This window comes from Colias croceus, chromosome 10 (genome assembly GCF_905220415.1).
Source record: "Colias croceus chromosome 10, ilColCroc2.1".
Lineage (NCBI taxonomy): Eukaryota > Metazoa > Arthropoda > Insecta > Lepidoptera > Pieridae > Colias > Colias croceus.
The window spans coordinates 5312591-5325267 of NC_059546.1; the positions used below are offsets into that span (position 1 = coordinate 5312591).

General features: G+C 32.8%; 1 protein-coding gene across 4 annotated transcripts in view; it reads left to right on the forward strand.

Moving 5' to 3' along the window:
- Positions 1-12677, forward strand: part of LOC123694898 (lachesin-like) — an 83553-nt gene that overhangs the window by 63831 nt on the left and 7045 nt on the right. For all 4 annotated transcript variants that reach the window (XM_045640511.1, XM_045640514.1, XM_045640513.1 and 1 more), the window contains exons 2-5: positions 4767-4823; positions 10897-11000; positions 11186-11393; positions 12432-12587. In XM_045640511.1, the coding sequence (XP_045496467.1) occupies positions 4767-4823; positions 10897-11000; positions 11186-11393; positions 12432-12587 (525 nt within the window). The remainder of the gene's footprint in view (positions 1-4766; positions 4824-10896; positions 11001-11185; positions 11394-12431; positions 12588-12677) is intronic.

Here is a 12677-nt window from a genome sequence, read left to right on the forward strand (position 1 = left end):
AACTATTGTGTACAAAAATAAGAGAACCTCCATGAATAGCGTTTGTCCTAAAGTATATACTTTTTAATTTATGATTATCAATATTTATTAACAACTGACATTGTTTAAGCCAATGTTCTGTTACACAAAATATATTTAATACTATTATGATTTAAAAATAATTCTATTTCTAATAGTTTGCTAGCCAAGCCTTGAATGTTTTGATGCACAATAGAAAAAGACTGCTTAGCTGTTGTCTTATAAACTAGTTTAAATCTAGCTTAGGGCTAGTTTGTCTGTCAACACTTAACCTAGGTTGATGTATATAATTACTACTACATAAAATTATAGTAGATCGATGGTCTGATACCGAACATGTACCAGACTGGTTAATATTATATGCTATTACATAGCAAGTTCTCGCTTATATCTATATGGCAGATATATTATATATTCTTTGTCAAACAAAAAGATTTTGTACAAGAATTAAGGTCAAAATATATCAATGCATCACTATGATGATTTGTTAAATTATATAATTTTAAGTTAATATTATAGATAAATTTATTTTGATTTTGTGTCAAACCAGGCAAATATGGTAATGTACACAACATAAATTTGCATTTTGTCTCACTACTAATTTTCAACATTTTTTGAAATCCTATATCAATGTCATGTTTTTTTAAATTAAGACTATCTCCATATAATATAACAACAATATTATTTCCATTAAAACTAAAATTATCTAATGAATTCATGATATATGTAAATGAACTATTAGGAGTACAAAAATTAGTTACTTTATGCCCTAAGTTGTTAAGCAAAGCGCCAAATCCCTGACCAATGTTATCTGACAACACAATAATTTCCTGCATGGAAAGATGTTTTGTATTACTTGATGAAATTGTTGCCGTGGATGGAATACTATGCATGTCAGTGCAGTCAATGGGCTTATGGGGCGACGGTTGCTCATTGTCACTTATGGAACACTTACATACATAGTTATTGGTCAGAGACTCAAAACGATCCATATTTTCATTGCTTAACTTTATGAGGTAGTCTGCCTCTTTTATGTGCTCATTAATTTGTAACTGGGCAACAGAATATTTTTGGTTAAGGTCATGTAATATATCATTTAATGAGTCTATTTTCTCCTTAAGTTCGGTAGTTTCCACTTCATATATCATTTTATAATGTTCTAAGTCCCTATGATATCTATCTAACTCTTTCACAAGGCTTTTATTTTTATTTTGCAATTGTGCTACATTTCTTAATGAAAATCTATTTTTAATTACTGATTTTGTGTGCTTAATAAACCTACTTAATTTAAGAAATTTTTTTAATTTATTGTGTGAATTTAACTTGATTTTTCTATTGTTTTCAAAGCCACTTAACTGTCCACATTCAACCAATTCACCATAAAGACTGTTGGATGAATTGCATAGCCGCTTGGAGTTATCCTCTTGAACCTCCATTAAACTGCATTCCAGTTCAACGATACGACTGAGAGCCTTCTCGTGGTCATCGGAACACTGTTGGAAGCTGTCAACAATGTCTTGGAGGGCTGTGCACTTGTTTTGGCTGTCCATATATTGAGTGTGGAGTTCAGCTAGCTCGGCCTTCAAACTTGTGTTCTTTTTTATTATTTTCTGGATTTCAATTTCATGTTCCTCTCTCTCCAGCAAGAGTTGTTCACAAAGGGATTGTGAAGCCTTTAAGTCCTGTAATGTGGCCTTTAGTTTGTTTTCCATGTCTTTGGCCACTGCCTTGCGGGTCAGCATGTTGTAATTTTAGTTGCTGAAACAGGTGAAATAGATGTTAAAAAAATTGTATGTATGATGCAATTATACCAAATCTAAAAATTGAATTATCCAGGTACTAACTACTAAGCTTAATATCCGTAAGAAAATTCACACTCGATTCTCGAAAGTCGACAGTCGACACAGAAAATGAGACCAAAACATTAGTATTATTTACCTCTACAATGACTGATTAACAAATAATTGTCATACGCCCAGCGACCAAACGGCTGAAGATAGGGACACATTTTGGATCTATTTCGTGATGTGGTAGGCGAACAATAAGGTGTTTTGAATAAGAATAATTCGAATAACGAATTACACACGAAAAAAGAAAATAGCTGAGGCTTCTATGTTACATAAACTGTAAGAAGAATGAGTGTAGTACAGTTAGTTACGCCACTATTTTATCCAATTTCAATTTTGTTTTAAGTTTAAAAAAAAAAAAGTGAGTGTTATAAAAAAGTTTTCAAGGTAAAGAAGATGCAATCGCAAATGCCATCGCAAATGCTTTTGCGCGTTCGCAAGCGCGTTCGCAGGCGCGTTCGCAGGCGCGTTCGCAGGCGCGTTCGCAGGCGCGTTCGCAGGCGCGTTCGCAGGCGCGTTCGCAGGCGCGTTCGCAGGCGCGTTCGCAGGCGCGTTCGCAGGCGCGTTCGCAGGCGCGTTCGCAGGCGCGTTCGCAGGCGCGTTCGCAGGCGCGTTCGCAGGCGCGTTCGCAGGCGCGTTCGCAGGCGCGTTCGCAGGCGCGTTCGCAGGCGCGTTCGCAGGCGCGTTCGCAAATGCGTTCGCAAATGCGTTCGAAAATGCGTTCGCAAATGCGTTCGCAAATGCGTTCGCAAATGCCTTCGCAAATGCCTTCGCAAATGCCGGCGGCACAGCCGCCGGCCGTGCCACTGGCATTTGAGGTTCGAAGACCTGAATATGACTTTGGGTACATACAGTTGCTAGTTAAATATTATTTTTTTATTGTTGCCCCACCTTGAGCCCATGGCTAGCTACGCCCATGCAGCAACTAGTCATTAATTAATGTCAAATGTCAAATTCAAATTAGCAACCTTATGCAGGTATTGCAATACAATCATGTTATATTTAAATTACATCATATTATCGGTTACATTTAAATTTTACAATAATCAGATTAAAAGAACAACAATAATTATTATAGTATACAATTTATATCTGTCCGGAATTATACATAACTAGCTGCTCCGCGCGGTTTCACCCCCGTGGCTCCCCTCCTGCTGACCATAGCGTGATGAAATATAGCCTATAACCTTCCTCGATAAATGAGCTATCTAACACCGAAAGAGTTTTTCAAATCGGACGAGTAGTTCCCGAGATTAGTGCGTTCAAACAAACAAACTCTTCAGCTATAAAATATTAGTATAGATATACGTAGTATATTATTATTAGTCTGTGGTATAGATAATAAAGTGGGTTTTTGGATTCGTAGGATAAGTTAGTTTAAGACGTAAGTAAAATCATATTGTGATGTGTAAACTATCATCATACTAGAAAGCAATATAAATAAATAAACTTACACTGTAACTAAGTCGGTCGATACGGCAATAAAACATTTATTACATACACTTGTAGTATAGCGAGCGGCAATTAAAAGTTGAAACTTTTAACGGGGTACTCAAGTTTCATAGGTTATTATTGTACTGAAATAAATTTACTAGACACCATTATGTGGATTATGTTTTTAATATGATAATGATACGTTAGCGACACCACAGAAGTGATACGTTCAATTTATTTTATGGCTTCTGACGAATATAATGCGACAAATTTTGAGTTATATTTATAACTATAGAGATACCCTTTGTACGCCCGGACAGTACAGTTGCAACAGAATAATTTTGTTTTGCCTATACTTACACATTTGTCATTAAGTACACGTTATATTATATTCATAATATAACAAATTTTTATACATATTGTTATAATATGATTTATTTTTTTCTATCAATGTATGAATGTATTCAAAACTTCACCCAAATAGGTAACTTTTAAAACAATTAATGCGAATTTTCTTTAGTGGTAGTACTTACCTAATTTTAAAGTAACTTTTACGTTAAGGTGTATAACAAATTTTTAATTCTCTGTTCTCATCGTATTACTTTAACTAATGCCATTAAATTTAGTGCACCGAATATTTAATTTTCCATTATTCATATTAGTTCAAATTTTTCAATATTTTACTTGCCAATTTTACAAAAGTTAGTAGGTAATCATTTTGTTTGTAGCACTATTAAAAATAAGTAATTTAGTCGTTTTGTTTTTTCACGACTCTATAGTACAATTTGCGTAATGTACTGTTTTTCTCTTTTTGTTATATTATGAATTGTACAGTTATTGAAATGTGTTCTACTCATCCTATACATGCGATTTTTTTATTTACACATAGATTCTTGTAGTCGCAAGTCATGGTTTTTTAATAATTCAGGTATTCAAATAAAAATGTAACATACCACGACATAGGCACGCAATGTAGAGTTCCGTAGTTACTAAGGATACAGGTACTTAAGTCATAATGTAACTAAATTTCAATAGAATTTTGTATAAAACTTTACTACATTCAAAATTTTATGTTTTCCAAGTACTCGTACATCTTATAAGTTGTTCTATTGTTACTCCTTAACGTAGAACTTGTTTGAGATAGTTCTCCTTGAAATTTTTGTTACGGCACTTGTATGTTTTTGACTTTTTCTAAAAAGAGCATGAACGCAGAAGAATTTGATTTGATTAGAAAACATCATTCATTTTCCAATATATCTATACTTACTTATAATACTATACATTTGTAGGTGGTAATATTTGGAATCTGATGATTAAAATTATTTCTCTAGCATAAAGAAGAGGCTATTTTTCCCGTCTCGGCAATGTTTCATTATTAGCGGATGAACTAAACTAGCAAACTCTTCAGCTTTGTAATATTAGTATAGATTGGTACAAAACCATCAATGATCTGTATTTTGTTTACAGGTCGAGAATTACCAGGTCAAAATGTAGTATCTGTTGCACCCATTGAAGTCCCAGATGGTAAGTCGAAAATATATTTTCACAATATGATCATTATTAATCAATAAAAGTTTTGATATTTTGATCACACTTTCACACTTTTGAAAAGTAGAGACTGCGCTCGTAACTTCAATTGCGCGTGTGTAGATTCAAATTCTAATAATTATTAACCAAAATTAATTAAATGATGCCGAGATAGTTCTCGATGCTATTAGTATAGCATAACAAAAACAGTTTCATCAAAAATATTAAAGCATAAAAACAATATTAATTTAATGATCTTTTAAGTATTTTGCTGGCATATAAAAAGAAGTAAATACATTATATGCGCTTTATAAATAACATAGCGTGGGCAGTATCCTCTTGTTACCTACATAATGTTTCTATTAAAACCAGCATACGCTTTCTTTTTATAAACTACAGTACTTAATCATACGAGATATAAACTAAAATATTATTCCATGCATTTATTATGTCATGAAAACGCAGTATAATATGCACGTTAATAATTCAGTTTTAAATTGTATAAATCTATGAATAAATAAAACAGGAACACATTTCTCAGAAACACAGTTAAAACGGCGGATTACCAAATCTATTTGTCACCCGGTTAGAGGTATCGTACGGGGCTTGTTCAGCTGTTATTTCTCTACATTAATTATTTCAATGGCACTACAGCAAAGCTGCAGACGTAATTCTCCCTAATTAGCGCTATACACAGCTATATTAATACGAGAAATGGTCCTTTTTACATAAATAAGAATGTAAAATGTTTGCATGAGTAACCAAAAGTGAAATAAAGGTTTTAAGTTGTTGTGAGAGTTATAATGTAGTTGGTAGCCGCGCGGTCCTTTGACTTAAAAACTTTTGACTAAAATTTAGTGCTTAGTTTTACAAGCTTTTATGCAAAATAACTTCCTTATTTTCAATTTACTTATGAGGGTGCTGTTCGTTATTTACACGGCGGACTACGTAATAAAGTGTATAAACTTTTAGGGCCGATTTTTCAATGCTTGGATAAAACTTATCCGTCCAATAAAGTATTACACGATAATATTAAAATGACACGTAAACTGTCAAATACGGGCAATTAGAATACGTTTTTAAAATGGTGGTTTTATACATTATTCGACGAATAAGTTTTATCCAAGCATTGAAAAATCGGCCCTTAGAACATAAATCTAGTAAATAGCAATTTTAAACGGATTAACAGAAATGTACATTTAAAAAATACGTCTAAAAATAAATTCTAGCTCTAGTCGTCGAGCTATTAACAATACAAATTTTAATAACCATTTCAGGGTAAAACGACTGATTGTTCGCGACAAATTGCTTCGCTTAGATTACTTACGTGATAGTAATAAGTGGAGTTTTGTTCGGAAATGGCAACTTTTGTTATTTTCAGAGAAGTAAAATACCCGCCATTTAAACTTGTGCAGTGTTGCCATTTTACAACAAAATTTTTTTTTTATTTTTTTACATGTTTTTAATTCATAGCAATTAAATTACTATACAATTACAGAAATCTGTCATTTAAGTAAAATAGTTCAGCTTGAAATTTGTAATACCATCTTTTATTTTCCTACTCCATTTTATTGCTTACGTACAAAACAAACATAAAAATTGATAGCTAATTCAGTTACACTTTTCCATTAACGTGAACAAAGAACAAAGCAAATAATAGAAAGGCTTTGGATTAGCAGTTACGGTCTACGGATACGATATAATACATTAATATAATAATGAACTATAACTACGTTATTCATCTAACTAGTGTTCCACTCACAAGCTTCAACCTTTTAAAGGTTCTGAGCACTGAACATATACCTAATATGTGTTCTGTGGTGCTGACTTCTGAGCCATAATTTACTATACTATTTGGCTGTAGGGATGGTCGGCGCTATCCCGATGTTTTCTTTTGTCCAAGTGCGGTGTTGACGGATTTTATTGCAAACTCGTTTCTTAATCTCAAATCACCTTCTTTTGATTATAAGTACCAGGCCCAAAAATCTCACTCAACCAACGAATTAACGCGAATGTGTTAAAATTCATTTAACAAACATGTTTCAGGATTTTAATTAAGATTTACACTCATTATATTGTATACATATTTAAAGTAAAATGTACAGAGATTCTTAGAACTAATAACATGTTAAACGTGTACTTCAATCATGCTACCGACTACAGATACAAAACGTTGGCTTTATTTTATAACTAGCTGCTCCGCGCGGTTTCCCACCCGTGGCTCCACTCCTGTTGGTCGTAGCGTGATGATATATAGCCTATAGCCTTCCTCGATAAATGAGCTATCCAACACCGAAAAAATTTTTCAAATCGGACCAGTAAGTAGTTCCCGAGATTAGCGCGTTCAAACAAACAAACTCTTCAGCTTTATAATATTAGTATAGATTAAATATAATTGAATGTTAATTTAATATAATCATTTTCAATCGAGGTTGTATATTGATGTTAATGACTGCTGTGGATATTAATGACAAATGATAAATAAATAAATACTTATGACCCATAGCACAGAATACATAATAGTAGCTAAACGCTACCCATAGCCAATTTAATTTGAATATCACTTTAGCATTTGTAACAAAGATAAAATATATTGCATATTTGGTAATTGTAATAATTTACACCTGAAATCAAATAGTAAATTGATAATATTATCTGAATTCAACTCAAGTGGATAATAAGGAGGATAATAGTATTGGTGTCCTTGTCAGCTGTATCGATCAAATAACCAACAAATCATTGCCTACAAAGTAAAACTGACTCAAATGAGACATCAATTTATTATGTGAACAAATTGTTTTGCTATCTTTATGATATTATGTACGAGTAGGTAGCTACAGGGATTAATAAGTTCATTTTTAATTATTGTGTTATTATCAGCGGCATTAAAGTAATCAAATGCTAATTAAGTTTTTAATTATAACGATGTAATTTAAGGTTAGATTGTAAAAAATTGATATGAAAATTGTGAAATGCCTCAATTAACAAAATACAAAACATAGGTAGTATAAATTTACCATACAACACCTTGTATTAATAACTTTAATTTTTTTTATGTATATTATTTAATGTTTTTATTTATTGATAAGTACAATGACTACCATTTATTTCGTTTATTAATATTCGTATTTTATATAATTGATTTCATTACGTGTAGGTAATGCTTTATTTAACTTTCACACCCATCATTATAATACTAGCTTTCCGCCTGCGGCTTCGCCCACGTTTTAAAAGAAAAACCCGCATAGTTCTCGTTCCCGTGGGATTTCCGGGATAAAACCTATCCTATGTGTTAAGCCAAGTTATCGGTTCTGTAGTATTTGCGTGAAAGAGTAACAAACATACACATACCTTTTTTTTTTTTTTTTTAGTGGGGAAATCTTGCATAGATACCCACGGCCTCCGGGGAAGAGGCCGTGGGTTATGTCGGATTCCTACCGACCAAAAACCCCACTGTGTTCCGTCAAGCCGCATCAAACTCAAACTCAAACTCAAACATTCATTTATTCAATTAGACTACTATTTAGTAGCACTTTCGAATCGTCATTACATAATTATTTTAACATTTACCACCGATTCGGAAAGCAGTGATCTATGGAGAAGAATCGGCAAGAAACTCCATAGTTGCTCTTTTAAAATCATGTAAATATTACAATATATGAAACTTATATCTAACTACATAATATGCCAATGATCAGCGACAGGGCCACGGGTATGAAACATACACATACCTACACAGTACACATCCATCCTCACAAACTTTCGCATTTAAAGGATAGGATGAATTTGTTTACTGTATATATATACGTTAAATTTGAATTAAATAAATATAAACAGGTTAATATAATAATTAATAATAAATTATTTTTGAAATATAACGATGTTATACAATGTTCTGCAGGCCAAGTATACTTAATAATTTTCAATAACCTTGACTTGTTTGTGTAAATGAACTTGTTTTACCTCCAATAAAATATGATTGGTATTTTTAACATCTCTGGGGCTTCTCTGGGGAATCAAAATTATTCTTTAATATTACACTCCCGCAACAAAATAATTTTCTCACAATTTTCCTAGTATAATATTTTAATACCAGAAATTAATTTGACAGATAAACTTACTCCATGAGAAAGCTATATTATGTACTAGAGGTCCGCCCCGGCTTCGCCCGTGGTACATATTTCGCAATAAAAGGTAGCCGAGAAGGTCCTTTCTCGGGTATCAAAATATCTCCATACCAAATTTCATGCAAATTGGTTCAGTAGTTTAGGCGTGATTGAGTAACAGACAGACAGACAGAGTTACTTTCGCATTTATAATATTAGTATGGATAATATAAATATGTACCTAATCTACTTAAATAGACTTCAAAAATATCGAAACATAAATCTTTGTAGAAAAAGTACGTAGGTAGTTATGTAATGTAGGTACGTAAAAATAAATATTTTTATTGTATCATGGTTAATTGTGTACATGACTACGTACTATTTTGTGTGTACCTAACTGTTGAAAGATTTAGTTACGACTAGCTTTCCGCCCACGCCTCGCCTGCGATTTCAAAGAAAAACCCGCATATTTCTCGTTCCCGTGGGATTTTCGGGATAAAACCCATGTGTTAATCCAAGTTACCCTCTATATGTGTGGTAAATTTCACTGTACCTAATCGGTTCAGTTGTATTTGCGTGAAAGAGTAACACAAACTTTCGCATTTATAATATTAGTAGGAAGTCGGATGTTTTAAAGATACACTTTTGTAGAATTATTTTCCTTTGGTTTCAAGGTTTGGTCGTACATTATTATGGAAAATTTACGTTTAGCTCCCACTACTAAGGCTTCTGCCATGTTCTTAGAATTACAGATTTTATAACTATAAAATTAATTTGAAGTAATTTTCTCATAATACTTGAAAATAATACCTACCGAGATAAAGTATTTGAACTTAATAATGCTATATTTCAACTATTTATCATTTATAAACTTTCCACAATTTATTAACCAATATAATATGACAAAAATGGGTAAGTAATTACACCATTTGTAATCTAATTTTTTTTAAATATGTTCACTATTCATAAAATTCGAAAACGATTCGATCGTTCAACACAATAATATGTATAATGCATCGTGCAAGTAGGTACCTACTTTATACGCTACACGTGTCGCCAAATGAACTCTGTCTTCATTTAAAACACGTGAACCGTATAAATTACGTACCTAGGAAAGCTTTTACATTACTATATTTAGATTTTTTCACATCAGCTCGTGATACATTATTTCACCAGCGAAAGAGTGATACAACGACAAACCGCTATTTGTCGTGGTGGGCCGGGCATAAATCACGCACCCCAGCGCAGACACGGTGGCACCTACGTATCGCCTAACCGCGCGTTTACATAGCACAAGCGTGCGACTCGATTTTACAGCTATCGTTAACGCATCAAATAAAGTTGACTAAAGCTGACTAAACTGTTGTGGTTATAGCGTGAGAAACGCATGCGACATTTATTTATAGTTTTCACCTATAAAAGGTTATCATAAACAAAATACATATTGGTACAAATAAAATGGAATGTCTTTCAATGAACGCCAGTTTCTGTTGTAATTCAATATCTAACAAATAAACAATTAATGTTTATCTACCTGACTATTGTATTTATTTAATTGCTGAAATATTTAACTACCCTACATTTAATTATATTACTTACAAGTTTGTTTACCTCATAATTTTTGACTTTTCTTATAAAAAAATTAAGTTCAGTTCTATATTGTTAAAAACAAAATATTGTCTAAACTAGATCATTCATCTTATTTTTGTTCAACATTATATTTTTATAATACGCCAATCGTTTCTTTAGAATACTTACTTCATATCGAATAGAAAAATAATTATTTAATTACTTATAATTAATTAGTGCATAAGAGGTAAATCGCTTCAGCTCCCAACCGTAATCGCATACTTAACCTAGTCTAGGAGACCCCATTCTATAAAGTTATTCCATTAGGTATTTTATTGTTAGTAAACATGTTTACCTTGTCTTCGTACAGTATTGTAATGAATATCTACTTTCAGAGTCAATGTACCCCAGATTTGCTGAGCCAATACCAAATGTCACCGTCACTGTCGGCAGAGATGCTTTGTTGGCCTGCGTTGTTGACAATTTAAGAGGATTTAAGGTATGGCTCTACTTTTTTTCTTCATAACAAAATAGAAAGAAACGTAGATTGGTAATTAGAAAAAAGGCCTCTGTTAATAAAATAAAATAAGAACCACGAAAAAAAAAGATCAGTTATGGAACAGTTAACGTGAAACGTGAATCGCACAAAGACGAAAATTTGTTTACAATTTTTGTTTGTTTCAGGTGGCTTGGGTACGTATGGATACCCAGACAATACTGAGCATCCACCACAACATCATAACGCAGAACCCGCGCATCAGCCTGTCGTACAACGACCACCGCTCGTGGTATCTGCACATCAAGAACGTGCAGGAGGTCGACCGCGGCTGGTACATGTGCCAGGTCAACACCGACCCCATGCGCTCCAGGAAGGGCTATTTACAAGTTGTAGGTTAGTTATATATGTATGTATAAATACAAGAAGAATAATTCGATTAATTTCAGTTAATTATTTATTTATCTTTAGGTAGTTATGGGTATGTTTAAAAATATATATTGAATAATACAATCGATATTCATTATTGATTCAAGATAAAATATTGAAGCGTTTTTTTAGATAACATATTTCTTAACATACTTATTATAAAAAAAGAGTTACTAAAAGATGCATTTTCCCAAATTTAATCAAGTCTTCACAAGGGTTATTAAATTTCATAGTTGAAACAACACTCACATCTAGTTAAGCAATTCCATGTAGCATCACTAAATGCCTCGCATGCAACCTAATTAGTTCTACATAGCTTGAGCGCCAGCGAACATTACTTGAAAAGCATTGATGTTGTTTGTTCCGTTAAATTATTGCACAATACATTGCAACTTTAAACTCGTGATAATGAGGAATTGTCACTAACAAGTTCAACTGTATAATGATGCTAATTTAACTTCATTAAAGCTTCATCCTTACGCTGTAATTTTATATCCTGATTTCAGTATATTAGAGTAGAAAATTACGTTTTACTAATTTACATACTGTTTTCAGTCTGTTATTTATCTCGAAGTTTGCAACTTAGACAACCAGGGTTTTCAACTTTTCACAGATAGACTGAATATAATATTTATCTAGAATAATTTCCGAGAAAATACTATTAATGGTTCGAGGAATTGCAGTGTACCTTTTGCTGATGGCCGTAGTTGCATTATCAAAATCTAAATGTTAACACGTTCCCGATAATAATGTCGCAAGACATTAAAATTATTGTTCATGTAGGTACATAATTTTAATTCTATAAATTCTATTAATCAAATGATTTGACTATTCGCATAACAAATAATGCGGAATTTTACACGATATTGAAAAAGTTTACAGACATTGCTCATATGCGACACAGTATCATCATACGCAAAGTTAGCAAAATTAAACCCGACTCGTATACAATGTTACGCCGTAATACTTCCTCTAGTTAATTAAGGGATCGAACAATTCGAACAGTGCCTCCATCAATCATCGACAACATGACGTCTACGGACATGGTGGTGCGGGAGGGAGCTGATGTAACCCTAGTGTGTCGGGCTTCGGGCTACCCGGAGCCATATGTGATGTGGAGACGAGAGGACGGCCAGGACTTTAATTATAATGGCGAATCTGGTATGCTCACAATCAATTTTCTGCTTTATTATCTTTAAACTGTTTAATGTGTGTAGAAGACGATAGAACGGATGAAATGGTCTATTTTAA